We start from the raw sequence: 20,123 nt of genomic DNA, 5'->3' as shown, positions 1-20,123 counted from the left end.
TCTATTATTTAATGAATCATATCATGTCAGACCCGTTATCCTAACGGGTGACCTGATAACGACTCAATCTGTAACATCCCACATCGCCCATGGGTGAGGATCTTGTAAGCTTTATATGTATATTCTCATCTCTACCTAGCATGAGGTCTTTTGAGAGCTCACTGGCTTCGTGTTCTATAGGAACTTCGAAGTTAAGCAAGAAAAAGGGCTAGAGCATTTCCAGGATGGGTACCCACTGGGAAGTTCTGCTCTTGTGAGTTCCCAGAAACAAAACTGTGAGGGCGTGGTCCGGGTTCAAAGCTGACAATATCGTGCTACAGTAGAGTCGAGCCCTAGATATAGTGGAGGCCCTAGCTGGGATATGACAATTTGGTATCAGAGCCAATCCTTGGCCGGAGGTGTGACGACGAGGACGTCAGGCCTCTAAGGGGGTGGATTATAACATCCCACATCATCCAGGGGTGAGGATCCTGTAAGCCTTATATGTATATTCTCATCTTTACCTAGTACTAGGCCTTTTAGGAACTCACTGGTTTCAGATTCCATTGGAACTTTGAAGTTAATCGAGTTCGCGCGAAAGCAATCCCAAGATGGATGACCCACTAGGAAGTTCTCGTGTGAGTTTCCAGAAACAAAACGTGAGGGCGTAGTTGGGGCCCAAAGCGAACAATATCATGCTACAGCGGAGTCGAGCCCGGAATGTGGTGGGGACCCGGGCGGGGATGTGACACAATCTATTACTGGGTTGACGCAAAACCTATTAAATTTGTATCGGGTTAACAAGTCGTGCAATAAATTGTCAGATCTAATTATCTATTGATTTTTGTCATTATTACAATAAATATCTTAATTCTAGAACATGTGCAATTAAATTCTTTATTTCATATAAATACTAGTATATGTTATAATTTCCTTGTGAGAATTATATACCAATGTTATTTCAAAATTCTTCTAAGCAACTGCTTTTTAATACCCTTTCTTCTTCACTGAATAAAAGAAAAATAGGGTGAATTGAACTAAATAAAAGAAAAGAAACATTAATGAAAATGATTTGAAAACTTTTAGTTTTAACGATAAAGACAAAATAAAGGGTAAAGTGAATAGTACCAGGATTGATTTTTTAGTGTAAAAATGTGATTTTTTGTTAAAGTGAACAGTACCGGAAGTTTTTCGTTAAAGTTCCCTGAAAGAAAATGAGGGTGAATTGAACTTTCCCCTCTTATTTTCTGGCGTTTCTAAAGATTTGTTTTATTTTAAAAAAAAATTAACGAAGACAAGTCACAAATTTATTGATTGTTCATTTATTTATTTATATTTATTTTGTTTAAGGATAACGTTATCGGCACTATGAGCTGAATAACTCAGGAGGCATCCATGGCTGTGTTCCAGCCTCAAAGGTCATGTGGCTCCTGATATTTCTTCTCTGGCACGGCCAAAGTCAACCAACTTACCAAGGTGCTAGTCCCCAAAGCATGCACCGACAAAATTGACAATGCTTTCATGTCTAACCTTTGAAAGCATTGACACTTCCCTCTGAAACTTTTCCGAGAGTAGGATACAACAATCTTGCCTATGAAAACAAAGTAGCTTCGTGCCTTAATCTCAGTCACAAAATCCGAACTGGCAGTTGCACTGTTCTAATAGGAATATCAAGAAGTAAAAAAAGGGCTTCGTGCTTCCATTTGCGTCCAGCTCACACCATAATTTTGAAGACCCATTAGTCAACAACAGTTTCTAACCAAACTCAGAAGAAAGCTAATCCAGAATGAGTGCGGAAGCATGAAGAATCTCAGCAGCGGTAGCCATTGTTGGCTCGTGATGCCATATCAACAACTCGGAATTACATATTCACAAAAGGAAACCAGTTTTACAGAAAAATGAAGAAGATGAAAGAGTATTTGTGATTCAATGAAATTGTATCCTGATCTTGTTCAAGAGAAAAGAGATTCTAAAGCTATTTATACAGAAAAAGAGTCCTAGGTATTCGTAGCTGTTGAGCATTCGAACAAACTATAGCCGTAACTTTCAAACGAACTCTTCTAACAGCTTACATAAGCTAGACCGGTCTCCACCATTTAATTATAAACAAATAGTCACCATACCTCTTTTCTTTTTTTTTTTTGGTCGAAATAGCACTCCATTTAATGTAAAGGAAATTACAATTTGTGAAAGATGGGCCTAGGTCCAAACAAAACACAAAGCTTTACATAAAACAAAGCAAGACATATAAGATAAAATAGACCCCACAACAAAGTAGAACAACAACCCAAAACACAAAGAGAGGGCCCATACATATGTAGGCCAGTAGGCAACAATAACAGAAAGACAACAAAAACGCTAATCTTAAACATCCAAATGACTACCGCTGCCGTCGTCGCTTCCACCGGGAAAGAAACCATCGCCCCAAAAGAAAAAGAGTACCCGAACCATAATTTTTCGACAAATTTTTCAGCAAGCTGGTTCAGACGTGAATCGTTCCACATTTCGCCCAAATTTTTCGACAAGCCAGTTCGGTAGTGGGCTAGGAGGGTTGGATCTTGTGTCAAAATAGAGCCCAATACTCCAAGATCTAAATCGTGATTCTGGGTTGGAAATAAGAGTGGGAGCAAGAGGAAGGATGGAAAAATGGGTGCAAGGGTGAATGGAAAATGGGCAGGCAGTGAACAACTTCTAAGTGAGGAGTAGGTAGAAATCTGAGACAGGGCTTAGAAGGGAACATAGAGAAGGAAATAGGGAAGAAAAGATATACTAGAGCAAGCTAAAATGAGGGGCTGCCACCGAACCCCAAAGCCAAAGGCTTAGGGCCGATGGCTGAAGATTGGCCTTTCTTCTGGAGCTTTTTAAGGCATCTTCAACTGAAGGGGCCAAAGGGCTATAGGGCCGAAAATAGCCCGAAAATCATCTCTAACCGAGGGCCAGGTCAAAGGACTTGTGGGCTCCATTGAACAAAAAAGGGCCGAAAGGCCAACCGGCCCTGAGCCGGGCTGAAATTCAAATAAAACATTTAACAACATGAAACTTAAACAATATTTTTAAAAACATTTAACAACATAAATTATATTTGAATTTAAGTTGCAGTTTTTAAATAATAAATTATGTTTGGCCCTCGGTTGAAGATGGTTTTTGTGACAGGGCTAAAACGAGTCATATGGCCCTCGGTTGGAGATGGTAAAAAATATAGGACTGCATTATTCATTAAAATATTAATTTCTTGGAGGGCCAGAGGGCTAAAACGAGTCATCTGGCTAGCCTTCGATTAGAGATGGCCTTAAGTGCTTTTTAGAGAGATAAGAGGTTCAAAAATAAATTAATAAATAAAGGTTTTCACCATACATTTGTTAATAATTATCATTGGCTTCCTAAACTTTATTGGATAAATTGACCATTGTCTAAATTTTTGTGGCGTTCAACTGTAGTTATAGGTTCAGGTTATTAGAGGATGAAATTTTAGCATTTTGTTTGTAAGAAGAAAAAGACATATATATTATTTTCACTCCCATCTTTCTTCGTTTTATCTAATTTAATAATTTTTATTGTTAGTCACAGTTTTTTTTTTTTTTTTTTAGTACATCGATATATTTTTACATTAAGGGGAGGGGAAGTTTGGCTAAGCCACACAATAGGTAACTTAATTTGGTATCAAAATCCCCATCCACGATATTTGAATCTAAGACATCTCACTTCCGAGTGAAGAAGAATATCATCAGACCGTAGTACTGAGTGGTTATTGTCAGTCACAGTTTTGATTCGGTAATTTTCACCTACCCTAGGTTTGGAGGGTGACAAGCAGTCCCAAACAAGTTTTAATATTCTAAATTATTTAAATATTTCATATTATTGTCACTTAGTACTATGGTGTAATGATATTTCTCTTCATTTGTAAGTGAGAAATCTTAGGTTCGGTACTTGCCAAAGGCGAAGTAGAACCGTATTGTTATAACTGATTTAGTATGTGGCTTAGCCCACTCTGACACTCACTCACCTCCTTTGATGTAGATACTATGTTTTGTTAAATATATATATATATATATATATATATATATTCTATATTATTCAAGGATAGTATGTTGTAAATTACCTCAATTTCCATTTTTTTTTCTTGCATTTTTTAATCTCTTTACATAAAATGCGTGACAATCCTTCGGAATGTGAAGAATCCTGTGTCGGTAGAGCAATTAATTTAAAGATAATGATGAATTAACGATATAGTAATGTCTATAGGGTCCACTTTCCAAATTGGTCTGAATAAACGAAAAATGATATGAGACCTACCAAAACCTAATCATGTGTACAAATATATCAACTGTGTTTTCAAAACCAAGAGAGTAAACTGTCGGTTTACCCCCTGAACTTTCACCTCATTTTCGATTTCCCCCTGAACTTTTCTATTGGAAAATTAAGGACTCAAACTAATTTTTTTAGCCAATTTGCCCCCTACCGTTAGTTTTTCATATATTTCATCCATATTTCCGTTAAGTGAGACCATGTGCACAACATGTGAGGGTAGTTAAGTTATTTCACTTTTAAAAATGATTAAAAAACTGAAAATCAAAAAAAAAAAAGCAAAACTTTCCCTCTATTTTTTCCCGCTAATTCCTATCCTCGATTTTATTTTTCCCTCCCATTCCTATGCATGAGAAATGACATATGGTGTTATTGTCTACCATTTTTATTTTCTCTAACAAATTAATAATTTGACAAATGCTAATGGTGCTATTGTCTCCAAAGCAGTGCATTAATATAAGAAACCTTAATCTTTTTTATGGACATGTTTCTTATATTAATGTACTGCTTTGGAGACAATAACACCATGAGCATTTGTCAAATTATTAATTTGTTAGAGAAAATAAAAATGGTAGTACATGCTTCAAGAAAAAGATTAACTTAGCTACTTATGAAGACAATAACACCATATGTTATTTCTCATGCATATGAATTGAGAGGGAAAAATAAAATTGAGGATAGGAATTAGCGGGAAAAAATAGAGGGAAATTTTTTATTATTATTTATTTTCAGTTTTTAATCATTTTTAAGAGTGAAATGACTTAATTATCCTCACATGTTATGCACATGGTCTCACTTAACGGAAATATGGATGGAATATATGAAAAACTAACGGTAGGGGGCAAATTGGCTAAAAAAATTAGTTTTAGTCCTTAATTTTCCAATAGAAAAGTTCAGGGGGGAAATTGAAAGTGAGGTGAAAGTTCAGGAGGTAAACCGACAGTTTACCCAAACCAAGATGAGGAGGAATTTGGAGGCATTCTCTCTCTCTCTCTCTTCTCTACATAGCCGGCCCCTAGAGGAAGTTTTCACTAGCATCAAAACTTCTTGTAGACTTCCATCTCCTCTTCACATCTCAGCCTTGATGTGAAAATTTAGAGGCTTTCAACTTAGAAACTCTAGAAATTCTATTCACCAAATCCATGAAGAGAAAATGAGCAAACAAAGAACCTAAGTGGAACACGATAAGGACTTAAGTAGAACATGTTATGACATTCGAAACTACTAATACAAGTAATGTGTTAAACTCTTGTCGCATAACGTTGTGTTAGTGACTTACACACCACAATACCGAAAAACTCGTTATGTGCAAGTCAGTCTCCATTACTGATACCCATTGAAAATATTTCTTCTTTATTTGAATTTTTGGTATGGAAAGAATCTGGTGGATCACCGTCTTTGCATAAGTCTCGTTTGCTGTTTGGTACGCTGCACATTGGACTTTATTGACTATCATTGCTTTTTACAACTTATCCAGCTTTATTGACCATCATTCCCGGATCGCATAAAAAAAACGTATAGAAATACAAGTAGATCTCCTTCCTTTCTCTCCCATCCATTCCTCACTCTGATATTTTCCTCCTTTATATAACAATTATAAATCAGAGAGACACCCCCACACTGAGTGACCGACCAGCTCTCTCTCCCTCTCTCTCTCTCTCTCAGAAGCAGCAAGACCCTACACTTCTTCAATCACCCAGTGACCCAAGTAAGAAAATTCTCACTCTAAATCTTCTCATGTATTATATTGCTTATCATTATTTGATCAGATCTTTGTTTTGGTTGTTTTAATGATCCAAGTACTTTCGTTTTTCTGATGAATAAAAGCAACGACATGCAAAGACACTCAAGTTTGTAGCTTTTGAATATTCCCAGTATAGAGTTTGTATCAGTTCGCGTTTATTTTCCTGCACTTTCTGACCAACCAAACAGTGCGTTGTTCTTATTATTGACTCACCATTTCGTTTCTGTTCGTTGGGTTTTTTTATGCTGAAAAATGGGTTATATTCACTTTTTTTCTAAAGAACTAATTTGTTTGGGGATGTTCTTGTTGAAATCTAACAGAAAAAAGTTCTGATTTTTCTGGGTTTTTTTGTTAATTGATGGATCTGGTCTCTTTGGAAGATCCAATTTGCTATATCAGTTACTTATTCAATGTCCTTGAGAAAATGATATCACTTTCAAGAAACAATCTTTGAGAACAGAAATAACATTGGTAGCTGAGTCTGTTTTGTTATTGCCCTTTTCAGGTGATTTAATAACTTGGGATATCGATCTTCACATCGAAACGATGGCTGTGGGGAAGTATTCCCGAGTTGATGGAAGGAAGTCGTCGAATTGTTGTTCAACGACTAGTCTGGTTGTTTTTGTAACGTTTTGTTTAATTGGGGTCTGGATGTTGATGTCAACGGTTGTTCCGATTCAGAATCAAGGGTCATCATCTGAGGAGACCATGGATGAGGTAAACCGGCAAGTTATAACTGAAAAAAATTCAAAGCAATTCGAAGACAGTTCGGGGGAACTATCAGGAACTTTAGCAAAAGAGGATGAAAATGGCAGTGGTGAAAGCCATTTGGATATTGAGAATGACCAAAATGTTGAGGATGGGTCTGTGAATACAACGGAAGAAAAACAGGAAGAAGTGGTTTCAAAGGAGGGATCTGAGGAGAAGACTGAGCCAGAAAGTGACAATGTTGGTGAGGGAAATCAGCAAGAGAAGCTTGTGGAAGAGAGATCTGATGAGAAACCTTCGATGGAAGAGGGAAAAAAGACAGAGGAAATAACTGATCAAGAAGCTAGTTCAGGAGATGGGGAGTCCAATTCCGAAGCTGGAAGAACGGAGCTGGAAGAGAATTCAGGTACAAAGACATCTGGAGAGGAGACTTCTGATGAAGTAAAGCAGGAAGAGGAAGCTAATAGTCAGACTGAGATGGAAAAGGTTGAGAAAAATCAGGAAGAAAGTGATACCAGTAGTAACACAGAAAGCCAGGAAACTACAGCTGAAAATGAGCAAGGGACAACTGAAGTTGTGGAGTCGCAGAATGAGAAGGAAACCCAAGAATCTTCGTCAGCTGAACATAAGAGTGGGCATCATGAATGGAAGTGGAAAGTCTGTGATGTCACGGCTGGGCCAGACTACATCCCTTGTCTTGACAATTGGGGATCTATCAAGAAGCTTCCAGGTAGAGGCCACTATGAACACCGAGAGAGGCACTGCCCTGATGAAGCCCCCACCTGTCTTGTTCCCCTACCAGAAGGATATAAACGACCCATTCAGTGGCCCACAAGCAGGGAAAAGGTATACCATCTGTCTAGTGGAACAGAAACAGTTACCTTTTTTAATCCTTGAAATTGAAATATGTTCTTGGTTCATGATGCAGATATGGTACCACAATGTCCCTCACACGAAGCTCGCAGAAGTTAAAGGGCACCAAAATTGGGTTAAAGTTACCGGTGAATACCTCACATTTCCCGGTGGCGGAACTCAGTTTATAAATGGCGCTCTTCATTACATTGATTTTATTCAAAAAGTGAGTCCTCTTGGTACATCATCTTATTTTGCCATGTCCTGTCCTCACATTAAGTTGCGTATGTTGAAGCCTATAGAAGTTTTATGAAATCCGTACTTTCTACAGTATAGTAACATTCGCCAACATCTATTAAAGGAAGATACACATGGGTTTTCTTTATTCCATTACCTAATAGTGGGTTTGAATTTTATGGAATGCAGTTCCATCTGATTTCATATCTTCATCAATGCATCGTTTCCATTTCATTGTCTTCATTTTCCCATGGATAGCATGAATTCCTGTTCTTTGGGATGCAGTTCCATCTGATATCATCTCTCTTTTTGTTGTTCTTTTACTGAGTATACTCTAGTATTCAGAATTATTATCTTACTGCTCCAAATTTTCAATATTATAAAAAATAGCATTATTTGTTGGTGAAAGTTTTTTTATTTTTTTTATTTTTGAATATTTCAGTGTGTAAAGTGTATATTTTGTTATGGCTATGCAGTCTCTTCCTGATATCGCATGGGGTAAAAGAAGCCGTGTGATATTGGATGTTGGGTGTGGTGTAGCTAGCTTTGGAGGATTTCTATTTGAAAGAGATGTTCTTGCTATGTCATTTGCTCCTAAGGATGAGCATGAAGCCCAAGTACAATTTGCACTAGAACGGGGAATCCCTGCCATATCAGCTGTTATGGGTACCAAAAGACTACCCTACCCAAGTTGTGTGTTTGATCTTATCCACTGTGCACGGTGTAGAGTCCCTTGGCATATTGAAGGTAATGTTTTCACCATATATATTATATATTTTATATATATCTATAGGAAGCCTTTAAGGGAAGGGATCCCCATTTTAAAAAAAAAATGGGGACACCCCTCTTGACCGTTAGATTTGGCTTTAATGAAATTCTATGTTTGAGATTATGTGGCATGTGATTTAATCTCAACCACAGAATTTCATTAAAGCCAAATCTAACGGTCAGGAGGGTGTCCCCATTTTTTTTGAAAAATGGAGTGTGTGTGTGTGTATATATATATATACATGCGCTGTTTTAGTCCCTATATATTTGTAGAGATATAATTTGAGTTCCATTGCAGGGGGTAAACTGCTCCTGGAGCTTAATCGTGTCTTGCGACCTGGTGGTTACTTTGTCTGGTCTGCTACTCCAGTTTACCAAAAGCTTCCTGAAGATGTTGGCATTTGGAAAGGTAGAATACTTCCTACTACATTGTTTGCCTTTGAAGCATCTTGTATTTTGGTTGCTTCTATCTAACATTCTTTCTCCTCATGTTATTTATTGACAGCTATGTCGAAATTAACAAAGTCAATGTGCTGGGATCTAGTGGTTATTAAAAAGGACAAACTCAATGGAGTGGCTGCTGCCATATATAGAAAACCCTCTACCAATGAGTGCTACAATAAAAGATTACACAATGACCCTCCTCTCTGCAGTGAATCTGATGATCCAAATGCTGGCTGGTACTTCACATTTTTATCTAAATGTTTAAGCATTGGCATTTATTTGTGTTTGTTATTGGTGGCCTCTAGTACAGAAATTGGAAGTGGCATAAAAGAAGGATCCAAAATAATCGGAAAAACTTTTAGGTTGACTAATGGGAGGATTTTATAGTGCAGAAAATTCTTCATGTGCTGTGAACTTGAGATACATAAATTTCAAAACTTTAATTTGTACTTGCCATTGCAAGATCGACCACAAGTGTTGAACTGAAAAAACTTCAAATGATAGTATCTCCTCTTCTCATATTTTTTGAGTTGCTAATAAAATCTGAGGCGATAAGTTCCATTTGAACAAAAATAATTGGAAATTGATGTCATTAGATTTTTCAAGTTGCGTAAAGCGGGAGCCTTGTGCACTGGGTACGACCTTTATCCTTACGCTAAATTGGTCTGCTAAACACCATCAAATGTGATGGTTCAGAAAATATTTTACATTATTGAAGTACCTTAAATTTCCAACAATGTTAAATGTTCTTTATATTTCTCCATCATCAGGAATGTAACATTGGAGGCATGCATGCACAAAGTCCCGGAGGGTGTATTAGACCGTGGATCTCAGTGGCCTCCGCAATGGCCATCAAGGTTGCAGAAACCACCATACTGGTTAAAGTCTCAGCTTGATGTTGATGGGAAATCTGCCCAAGAAGATTTCATTTCTGACTACAAGCATTGGAAAAAAGTTGTTTCTGAGACCTATTTGAATGGGATGGGAGTCAATTGGTCTACTGTGAGGAATGTCATGGACATGAGAGCTGTATACGGAGGGTAAGCAATTATTAATCTTTAACTTTCCTTTTTCTTTATGACAGCATCACCGTCTCTAATTCTCTCAAAGAGTAAATCGCCCAGTTACCCGCCTTCTATTTTTTTCCTCCTTTTTCATTGTTGATTATTTGTATTTCTAACATCTTGGTATCTGAAGGTGAAAAATTCTGATGGGTATGGTATGCCCTTAGATGCAAATACATGGTTGAAAAATTCAGATCAGTTGGAGTTGCGTGTCATATTCTTTGTTAAAAAAATAATCATCTCCTTTTGGCTACTGTTTGTGATTCTTATTTCTCTTGTGCGAAATGCTTTTCCTTTCCAGTGCAGTGAAGATGTTGGAATCTTTCACATAGCCTGACTTTTCTTTCACAACGGCTTGTAGGTTTGCTGCAGCTCTAAAAGACTTAAAAGTTTGGGTTATGAATGTAGTCCCAGTTGACTCTCGTGACACACTTCCAATAATCTATGAGCGCGGTTTAATTGGGATATATCATGATTGGTGTGAATCGTTCAGTACCTACCCCAGATCTTATGATCTTTTACACGCAGATCATCTATTCTCTGTCCTTAAGAAAAGGTATGTAATACAACATTTCCGTTTTGTTACTTGTAAAAAAGACATTTACTGCACTTTTAAATCACAAGAAATTCCTCCAACATTTCCTCTGATTCAATATGGTTGTGTTCTGGCTACAGATGCAGCTTAGTGGCAGTGATTGCAGAAGTTGATAGGATACTGAGGCCAGAAGGGAAACTAATTGTATGGGACAACGCTGAAACCTTAAATGAGATTGAGAGTATGGCTAAATCTCTGCAATGGGACATCCGATTTACTTACACGAAAGACAACGAGGGTTTGCTGTACATTCAGAAGACGTTTTGGCGTCCTGCAGAGAAGGAAACAATTCTGTCGGCCATTGCTTAAATGCTTCAATTTGCGTCTGTGACGGCCTAAGGCTTAGTCAATACTGGCGTTATAGTCCGTTAAGTATTCTGTTGTTTGCTTAGCCATTAACGTACCAAGTATCTATAAACTAAATTAATCCGTTAATGTGTAAATTTCACGTAATTTATATTCTTTCAGCTTCAGAATCCCCCACCCAAAAGCTCTCCTTTTCTTCACCAAGTAAACTTATTCCCTGTTGAAAAGAGGGATTATTTGGCTTACAATTTTTGTATCTTGATATTCCGAGTATAAATGCAAGTGAAATGCTCAAACCCATTGTTGTAGTCTTTTGACATGTTACTGCTCGTTTCTTACTACTACTACTACTGAAATTGCTGTCTTTTGGGTATATTATCACGGATACGGTATGTTCAAAATATGTAAATCATGTTTTTCGCGGTTTAAATGATTGGATTGGAATAGATGACTCTCTAAATTCAAGGCATACTAAGGGTAGAGGAGAGTGATTTTTTTTCTTGAGTGGATTAGAATGGGATTATACACGAAGGAAACTTCTCCATTCTAATCTTACCATTTTGGGGAGGACTGTAATGGATAAATTTTCTTTTTAAGTAATTCATCTTATAAACACATTATAGAGATGAGGTACTAAAATTGTAAAAACCAACTAGACTTGGAAAGCAACTTAATTATATACCACGAGTACACCGTTATCGTGGCCTTCCATAAACAACGTCAAGTGAAGAGAAATTTATACATGTCATTGTATCATTGACATGAAATACGACAATAATGGTATACCCGTACTATGTAAATCCATCTCCTAAACTTGTGCTGCAAGCCAATACGGCTGCCAACTTTGTATATATGTTTTTCCAATGAATGAGAAATTATCTTTTCCATCATATCAGTTTCTAATTCTTAGAAAAGTAGTCATAGGGAGCCAAATTGACTAAACCACTGTGTTTCTCTTCTGCAATCAAGTTCGAGTCACACAAGATCAGACTAAAATATGACATATGACTATACTAAAAATATTGACCAGTGAGAGACATGGTTCAGTATTTTGAGTGAGAACTGACCCTACCACTTTGAGATAGAGTGCAGTGCCCGTCTCCTTCCAACTCCTCTTGTCCCAAAGAGCCTACATAAATTTAAAGATTATCTTTCACCCGACATTCTTCCAACTTTTACGATTTTATAACTCTCAGACACACATGCGCTGAAAATTTCTTTTATATAGGGAATGGTTCTCTTCTCTGTGCGGGACTTAGCTAGCTATATCGAATGCTCAGAAAGTTTGTTAGTAAATGTCACAAGGAAAATGCATTCGATCCTTTTGTAATCATTCACTCATTTCGTTTCTGGTTTATAACAAAAGAAGATTAATCATATACTGCTCAGTGACAGACTAGCACTGTGAATAATTGTTGACGGCTGCCGTTTACAAGTGTTTGTTTTGAATATCTATTCATTACAAATATTGAATTTTTATGTTATAATCTCTGTGTCATTGTGACATGAACCGATGAGCTAATTTAGTATAATTCATAATTATACAAAAAACATATATGTCATAGTATCAAAATGGAAGTTTGTAAGGAAGCCAGAACTTTTTTTTTCTTCTTGATAATAATATGATACTGAACTCGTCATTGAACCTTTTTTTTTCTTTTGGAAGTTTGCAAGTGAATATGAAGTACTACTAAATCATATTAGTAGTCACCCAGGACTTAATTTTTTTTTACTTAAGTTTGAGAGGTGTTTTTGGAAGGATTTGATCCGAAACAACGTTTCCAATTTCCGTTCCAAAATTTTGGAATCAAATCAGATTAGATCACAATTTTTAAATTCAAATATTTTGGCATATTCGGAAATTTCAAATTCGAAGTAATATAGGAGATTTCATAATATAATTCAGAAATTCATATATTTTATAAGTTTTTGAATATCCTCTAATTTTTTATACATGCAATTTATTGTCTTTTCTTAATATTTGGTGTATGTTTATGTATAAATTTAATTAATTTGTGGTATACTAGTATATACACTTGTGCTTTTTAATACGTAAGTGTATGTATAACATAAAAATAATGAACAAATTGGATCCAAAACTAACAATAAAATACAAAAATTGATTACAAAATATATAATTTGAGAAAACAACTATAAAAATAAATCAGAATATTTCGGAAAGTTTTTTTTTTATCGAAATAAAGAAGTTCGGATTAGAATCTCTATATGGATACCAATTTTTGTTCCAATTTTTCGGATTAAAAAATTTTACTGTCAAAGTCGAAAACACTATTCCAACTTTTAACCCTACATGGTTGATTAATTTAATCATGTCTTCTGTGCTTGTCGGAATGAATTCACTTTTGAACTAAGGGATGCACCTCTATAACTAGGAAAATGTGGTGCTCTAATCAGAACCATTTTCATAAAAATATACTAATATCTCACTGACACCACTGATAGCCATTACTTTTTGTTGTAAAACTATTTCTTTTGTTGGCAAAATAGCATACAAAAAGTGTCGAGATGCTTCCTTTGAACTCCTTTAGAATTTTTCTCATCAACTTTTAAGTAGCTAGGCTTGTTCGTTTTGCTGTGAGTAATCTCAAAAAATGGAAAAGGAAACTCTCCCCTCGTGCTTGCATGATTGAAATTCAATACCAACAATAAATAATAATGCTATAATTTTAGGTTGGGTTTTCTCAACCATAGGCTTAAAAAGTTTGTTCCGGTTTAGAGAATAAAGCTTCTACTAGTCACACGTAGTTTAACTCGTCTAATCTATTATCATCATTTTAAAGAAAAAGAATGAAAATCTCCACCCTACCTATATACAATATGTGTGCACTGGTACACACACATATATATATATATATATATATATATATATATTATGGGGACACATAAAATTCTGCAAAGTTTTTTTTTTCTTTGAAAATAGGACCAGTATCGATCTCATTTAATGAGATAAGACTTGGCTGTTGTTTTTGTTGTAAAAAGATGATCAATCGATGGTGAAGCCACAGTAATCCCCCTTACGATGGTCGGAAAAGTTTGCAAAGACATCTCAGCTTCCCATAGACATAAAATTCTGCAAAGCAAAGTTTGGTGAAGTTATTTTATTGTTAGGTCACAAATTGTACAAGTGGCATTACTAATTATACCACTATGAACAACTCTGACAACAAGAATTTGTTACCAGACATGGAAAAATTAAATTTTATACCCAACAAAGGAGGGTCCAATGATATATATAAAAAATAAAAATAAAACCTAAAAACCGTACTTTTTCACTCGAACAGATTCTACACAAAGAGAGCAACCACATGAGCTGCTTCACACAGATTTTAGAATAATCAAATGCCCCATTGTCTGCCATTGCCACCCTTTCCTCGAGCAACACGAGTTGGCAGTCTCCATACATTACTCAACGTGTCCGCTGCCACCAGTACTTCTAAAGCTGCAACTTCCATCTTTGCAAGTTAAAGCAGCAGCGCCTGTCAGTTTCCACAGTATTATTCCAAATTCTCAACAAAATGTCAACTTCTTGGAGCCACAAGTGCTTGCTCTTCACTCTTGTTTTTGCATTCATTGTTCTCTCAGAAGCATCAAGGTTGCCTAATTGGGATCAGATGCTGCCGAAGAAGCTACCAACTCCTGCGTCGTCTCCCTCCAAAGGCACGAACTCGGCGACTAAATCTTCTTCCAAGGCCTTGGAAGCTAGTAGAAATCTCCCTTCATCTGATGGAAAGGTCTAGCCGCTGGCCACCACAGTAATATATGAATGAACATCTTTAGTTTCGATTCTATATCTAATCTTGGACAAGTATGCAATCCGTGGCGTCAAATATGCAATCCGCGGCAATGCACTAATCGGAGGGAAGCACGCAGAGCTTTGAAATTAGTTATATGCTGGTCTGATGAGGTGCTTAGTTATGAACAAAGTTATATGTCCTTGTAGATTTTTCTTTGACGTAATTAGTCAGCGACGGCACAGTCTCTTGTAAAGATCACAGAGTAGCTTTATTATTGGATAGGAGGAAATAGCAATCAGAAGTTTTGGGACAGTAAGAGCTATATGTAGAGCTTCTTTTATTTCAAATTTGGCATTCCTTAACGCCCAATAAATGTATCACTTCAAATTATTTCGATCTTTCTACTTTTTTTCGTGTAAAACTTGAATAATATTCTCAAATTAATTTCCTCTTAAAAGGACTTTTTAGTACTCACTCAAACTCACCATCCATGGTGCTGCCTTGATTTTCTCCGTTAAATACATCTTTATGAGTTAAACATTATCAACTGGTTTATAATTTTCATTTACTGAATTTGGAAAACAGATGGGTTCTTTACTTGCTTGTAATATAAGGAAACATGAGAGAATTATACGGCCCTCGATCAAACGACAAAATCGCTTGAGCAGTGAGCACCATGACAACGACCATCCTCACTTTTAGTGGTCGATATGATATTGCTTGAGCATCAGTCCGGCTATCGGGCAAGAATCAAATTAGTGATACAGATACTTGGTGGCGCTTAATTGCGATACAGATAAAGTAGCTGTAATGCAATCAGTATTCTTTGCTTCAATTTCTGGTCGTCTCATCTCTGCTACTGTCATGGTTGATGTTTGGTGCTTGGTTTTTTCGGTACCTGGTTTTGTTTGCTGGGTCTTGCGTCCTTCAGTATTTAAGCTGGGGGCAAAGGGGAGGCACATTCGTTGTTTTTTCATTTTTTTCGGTTACATTAGTAGGAACCAAAACCTCTAATCTACCTAAACCTAACTCATTACGTGCTTTACTATTCTTCACCGCTTGAGCTATCCCCAAGGGCTCCTATTCGTATGATCTTTACCATCGAAGTTAGATGTCCTGCATAACTAAATCATATTCCGATTCTTTTTACACTTTAATTCCATTTTACCATAAACGAATCCAAATGTCGAAGAACGAAGATTTATGCGCGACAAATATGACTAAAGATTTATACATGACAGTATGGCACTATTATGACATTTTAAGATTGACAACACTAACAACTTTGAATTATGTTGATAATGAAAGGGAACATATCATCCTTGTTGATCTATCTTCATAGGTGATATTTGCTTACCATTCCCATCAAACATTCTTCGTAACTTCTCTTAAATCATTCCGTAATTTTATTGATAGTAAGCAACACAAACAACAGAACTAGGGCGATTACAAGGAATCAAGTATCATCATTATTTGGAAGATAATCGATACAGATTGCATAATTTGGAGTTTTCTAACTAGCATACAATAAGAACTTTCAGCCAAATATTCCTTCTCCTCCATTACCTACATTTGGCTCAACAAATAAATAAGAACAGATGAAACTCTTACTTCAGTGCGTAGGATCTTTCGTTTGAGAGAAACTGACATTTGTGGCTGATAATCCAACAATATCAGGGCTCCTGAGCTGATCAAGCTGTTTCTTACCACGTCGCAGCAAGTACTCAATGTAGAGGAAATTTTTGCGGTCTACTTCCTTTGCATTGCGGCGGAACTCAATTGATACAAGTGACTCAATCCGCTGCCGGTCTTCAGCAGATTTTGTGCGGGCTGCCCTCAGAAACCCTCTGTATAGACTTAGTACTTGCTTCTGCATCCCAGAAAGCCGCCTTGGTGCACTGGAGGGTCCCATTGTGTCTTCTTTTGTTTGGCACCGGATTTTCTTTTGAGAAGAACTTGAAAAGATTATAGCAATTTTTTACTTATGTTGCTTCTGCTGCATAGCAATACAAGTTAGTATATTTCTTAAGCTATAAAAGTAAAACACAATCTACCGTGCAACAAATAGAAGAAGGTTCCTAGCAATGTTCAACAATCTCTTATAAGAAACTGATTTCCATATGTGCAACCAAATACTTACAAAGGGAAATTCCAAGTTTTGAATTAGAAAAACAGAACAATGTTCTGCATAACAACCTCTTCAAAATACGCACAATAAATCCAACTAACGACTCAAACACTAACGTATGCATCTTGCAATACTGATCACAGATATAATATAGTTCATTTCCATACGGACATGATATGGATGAACCCAGCTTCGATACTTTCATCATAAATCCAATGCACAAAATGAACAGGACACAAACAAAATAGAAAATAAAAAACTGTCGTCATTGTTCATACTTGTTTTCAAGTTATTCTATCTGTACAACAACAACAACAACAACAACCACTAAATATTATCCCACTAAATGAGTCGGCTGTATGAATCCTAGAACGTCACTGCGCTCAGTTTAGCACCATGTCTTCCGTTAGCTCCAAGTACTTCATATTCCATCTCTAGTAAACTAAAACAGTTGAATACAGCATTCAATTGATCAATGGCACTGACTCTTTTATTTATTATTTATTTTGTTCCGACTCCATGATGGTTTTCTGTCATGCACTCCATAAAGGACTTTCATCATACAGGTGGTGACCATGAGAAAAAAAATGCATTCCAGGAAACACATCACAAATTATATACTAACTTCCTCATCATAACGCCATTTTGGTAATACCCAGAAGCTAATTTGTGCAGTTTCGTTATAAATTCGATGTTTTGTGCGAAAATTTTAGCAAATACAGACCAGGCAACTCGTAGAAGCAAAATAGTAACACAGCCTAGTTGTTCCTAATGTCAAATTAAGCAATTGAAAATAAAATAAATCGAAGGGAAAATACACACCTAGAAGCAAAATAGTAACACAGCCTAGTTGTTCCTAATGTCAAATTAAGCAATTGAAAATAAAATAAATCGAAGGGAAAATACACACCTAGATCCTCGGAGAAGCAGAAATGCCAAAAACGCAGAGAGAGTGTGTGTGTGTGTGTAGTATTTATATATATGTATGAATGTATATGTATAATAAACCTTATCGATCCTCTTTTTCTCAACTTTGTTGGGTTTTGCCATCATGTGCAGGTCAGTCACGATGATTAGAAGTTTGGTATACTGTAAGAAATTTATGCTTTCTGACTAATGAGAATAAGAATAATGTTAAAAAGATTAAATTTATAAATCAAATTTACGTACCTAATAATTTGACTAATCAGAAATTAAGCACGTTAATTAAAATTTAAAGTTATATCATTTGGTTTACAAAATTTAGTTTAAAAATTTGATCTCCATAACATTATTTTGAGAATAATACACACTTGTACTTCTCCCAAGGTCTAAAATATCGATATTTCGCCGATAATATCGTTTATGTGAGGGGGCGATATTTTCACACTTTTCCGCTTAATTATTGTCAAAATATCGCGATATTATCGATACTATCGCTCCACCTTCCTAACAGGCCTAAGGCCCCAAGGGTTTTGGGAAACGGCCTGAAAGGCATGTGCTCGTCGGGAACTAACAAGGAAGAACAGAGAAGAACGCCGGAGCATCTACAGCTCCGGTCGACTGCAAACTACCACCCTAAACCCTGATCTAGGTACCAAACGAAAGCACAAGGCGAGAGGAGTGCGTTTATACCTTCCGTTTGCCGTGAAACGACCTGTGGTGGTCGGAAAACCTCTTGACACCCCCGGCCTCGCCGAAGATGGGTGTGCCTATTCCCGAGCCGATTTCATCCCAAAAACCTAATCGGAGAAATTCAAGAAACTCACCGGAGGGTTCCTGCGTTCGCCGAGTTACAAAGACGAGAAGGAGAGGGAGAAAGACGAGGTTGCTAATGACGATGGGTGTCTTTCTCGAGCAAGTGCGATGGTGTGCGTGTGTGTATGTGAGTCTCAGTGCAGAGAGAAAGGAGAAAGATGAGAGTTTCGAAAGAGAGAGAGATAGATAATGCAGAAAAGAAAGAAGAATAAAGAAAGGGTTACAGAGTAGGGGACAAAAAGAAAAGAAAAGGATTGTTGGGGTGCTGCCACGTGGCAATTTGAGAGAGAAGAGAATCTTAAGTGTAGATCCGGATTGGGTAAAGGAAATTAGGACTAAATTGATAGATTCCATAAATATTTGGGGAAATACGAAATTAAACATTAAATTTGGGGGTTGGGGTGTTACATTCACTGTCTCTCACTCACTGTCTCTCCTCTCCCTCCCTCTCTCCTCGTCCTGCTCAACTGCGGTGGTGCCTCTCTGGGTAAGCAAATCCAAATTGGCGTTCACCCAAAGCTCGACGCCGACGTCGATCTGTGCGTTTGCGCTCGACCACACCATCTGCAACTCCAATGTTTGCTTCGATCGGTAAATCTTTTATCTAGTTGGGGTTCATCGACTTGTACCCAGTTCCTGAATTTGAAAAGGAAAGGAAAAAGAATAGGAATGAGTAGATACGAACGGAGAAGCTTTGACAAAAAAATAAAGAAAGGAACAAGAAGCATTTGGAAAGGATAAGAAAGAGGGGGAGAGAAAAGGAAAAAGAAAAGGAATGAGTAGAAAGGAACGAAGAAGCTTTGACAAAAAAAAAGAAAGAAAGGAACAAGAAGCATCTGGAAAGGATAAGAAAGAGGGGGGGGGGAGAGAAATAAAGAAATGACAAAAAAATATTTAGATCCCAAAAATAATTTAGTCTATGATTTAGTCAGACAATGTACCAAACGTTCAATTATTCTTATACTAGTTAGTCTATGTCAAGCCAATCCAATTTAGTTTCTGGACTTAATCTAGTCCGAGATAATCCGGTGAAACAAATGCACCCTAAGTTTAACCCCTAAACTATTGCTGATAACTAATTCATGGATAAATTACATAGTAGCCCCTCAAGTTTGATGTCTATTACAACCCCATACAACATCTTTAAAACATTTCACTTTCATACTTCACATACTATTTTATTTCAAAATAATACATCCGTTACATTTTCCATCCATTGATCCGTTAAGTGTTGACGTGGTTGCCACATTTATGCCACGTGACTGCCAAATGTGTGTCACTTGACAAAAAAAATTTAAAAAAACCTAAATCTTCTAAATTTATAAATAAATAAAAAATAAAAAAAACAACCTATCTTCATCTTCCCCGACCCCTCCTTCCTTGCAACCCACCCCTTTCTTCCCTCCCTTGTTCCCCAAACCCATCGTGCACCCATCCTTCACCTCCTCCTCCGCACCCATTACCTGCAACCCAGAAAAGAAAAGAAAAGAAAAAACTCATC

General features: G+C 36.8%; 2 protein-coding genes and 1 long non-coding RNA gene across 6 annotated transcripts; 2 read left to right on the top strand and 1 right to left on the bottom strand.

The window, feature by feature from the left end:
* Nucleotides 1–5,768: 5,768 nt before the first annotated feature.
* Nucleotides 5,769–11,313, top strand: LOC126585803 (probable methyltransferase PMT24). Its single transcript, XM_050250333.1, has 9 exons — nucleotides 5,769–5,992; nucleotides 6,534–7,582; nucleotides 7,665–7,814; nucleotides 8,302–8,572; nucleotides 8,892–9,002; nucleotides 9,099–9,273; nucleotides 9,808–10,077; nucleotides 10,463–10,657; nucleotides 10,777–11,313. Exons 2-9 carry the CDS (start codon nucleotides 6,575–6,577, stop codon nucleotides 11,003–11,005), a joined length of 2,409 nt encoding a protein of 802 aa, XP_050106290.1. The 5' UTR covers nucleotides 5,769–5,992; nucleotides 6,534–6,574; the 3' UTR covers nucleotides 11,006–11,313.
* A 3,061-nt stretch (nucleotides 11,314–14,374) lies between these two features.
* LOC126585807 (uncharacterized) lies at nucleotides 14,375–15,104 on the top strand. The gene is made up of 2 exons (XR_007610656.1): nucleotides 14,375–14,514; nucleotides 14,606–15,104. It is a non-coding gene; the product is annotated as an uncharacterized LOC126585807 (long non-coding RNA).
* Nucleotides 15,105–16,140: 1,036 nt separating this feature from the next.
* On the bottom strand, nucleotides 16,141–17,990 carry LOC126585806 (succinate dehydrogenase assembly factor 1, mitochondrial). 4 transcript variants are annotated; one of them, XM_050250339.1, is made up of 2 exons: nucleotides 17,894–17,990; nucleotides 16,141–16,750 (listed from the first exon to the last, which is right to left on the bottom strand). In XM_050250339.1, exon 2 carries the CDS (start codon nucleotides 16,667–16,669, stop codon nucleotides 16,370–16,372), a length of 300 nt encoding a protein of 99 aa, XP_050106296.1. In that variant the 5' UTR covers nucleotides 16,670–16,750; nucleotides 17,894–17,990; the 3' UTR covers nucleotides 16,141–16,369. The 4 variants fall into 4 exon arrangements, with proteins under 4 accessions (XP_050106296.1, XP_050106295.1, XP_050106294.1 ...); XM_050250338.1 differs by having other exon boundaries at nucleotides 16,141–16,753; nucleotides 17,894–17,980; XM_050250337.1 differs by having other exon boundaries at nucleotides 17,796–17,946.
* Nucleotides 17,991–20,123: the final 2,133 nt, after the last annotated feature.

This window comes from Malus sylvestris, chromosome 10 (assembly GCF_916048215.2).
Source record: "Malus sylvestris chromosome 10, drMalSylv7.2, whole genome shotgun sequence".
NCBI lineage: Eukaryota > Viridiplantae > Streptophyta > Magnoliopsida > Rosales > Rosaceae > Malus > Malus sylvestris.
The sequence above is the reverse complement of the archived record's forward strand: the minus strand, read 5'-3'. Positions and strand labels throughout refer to the sequence as shown.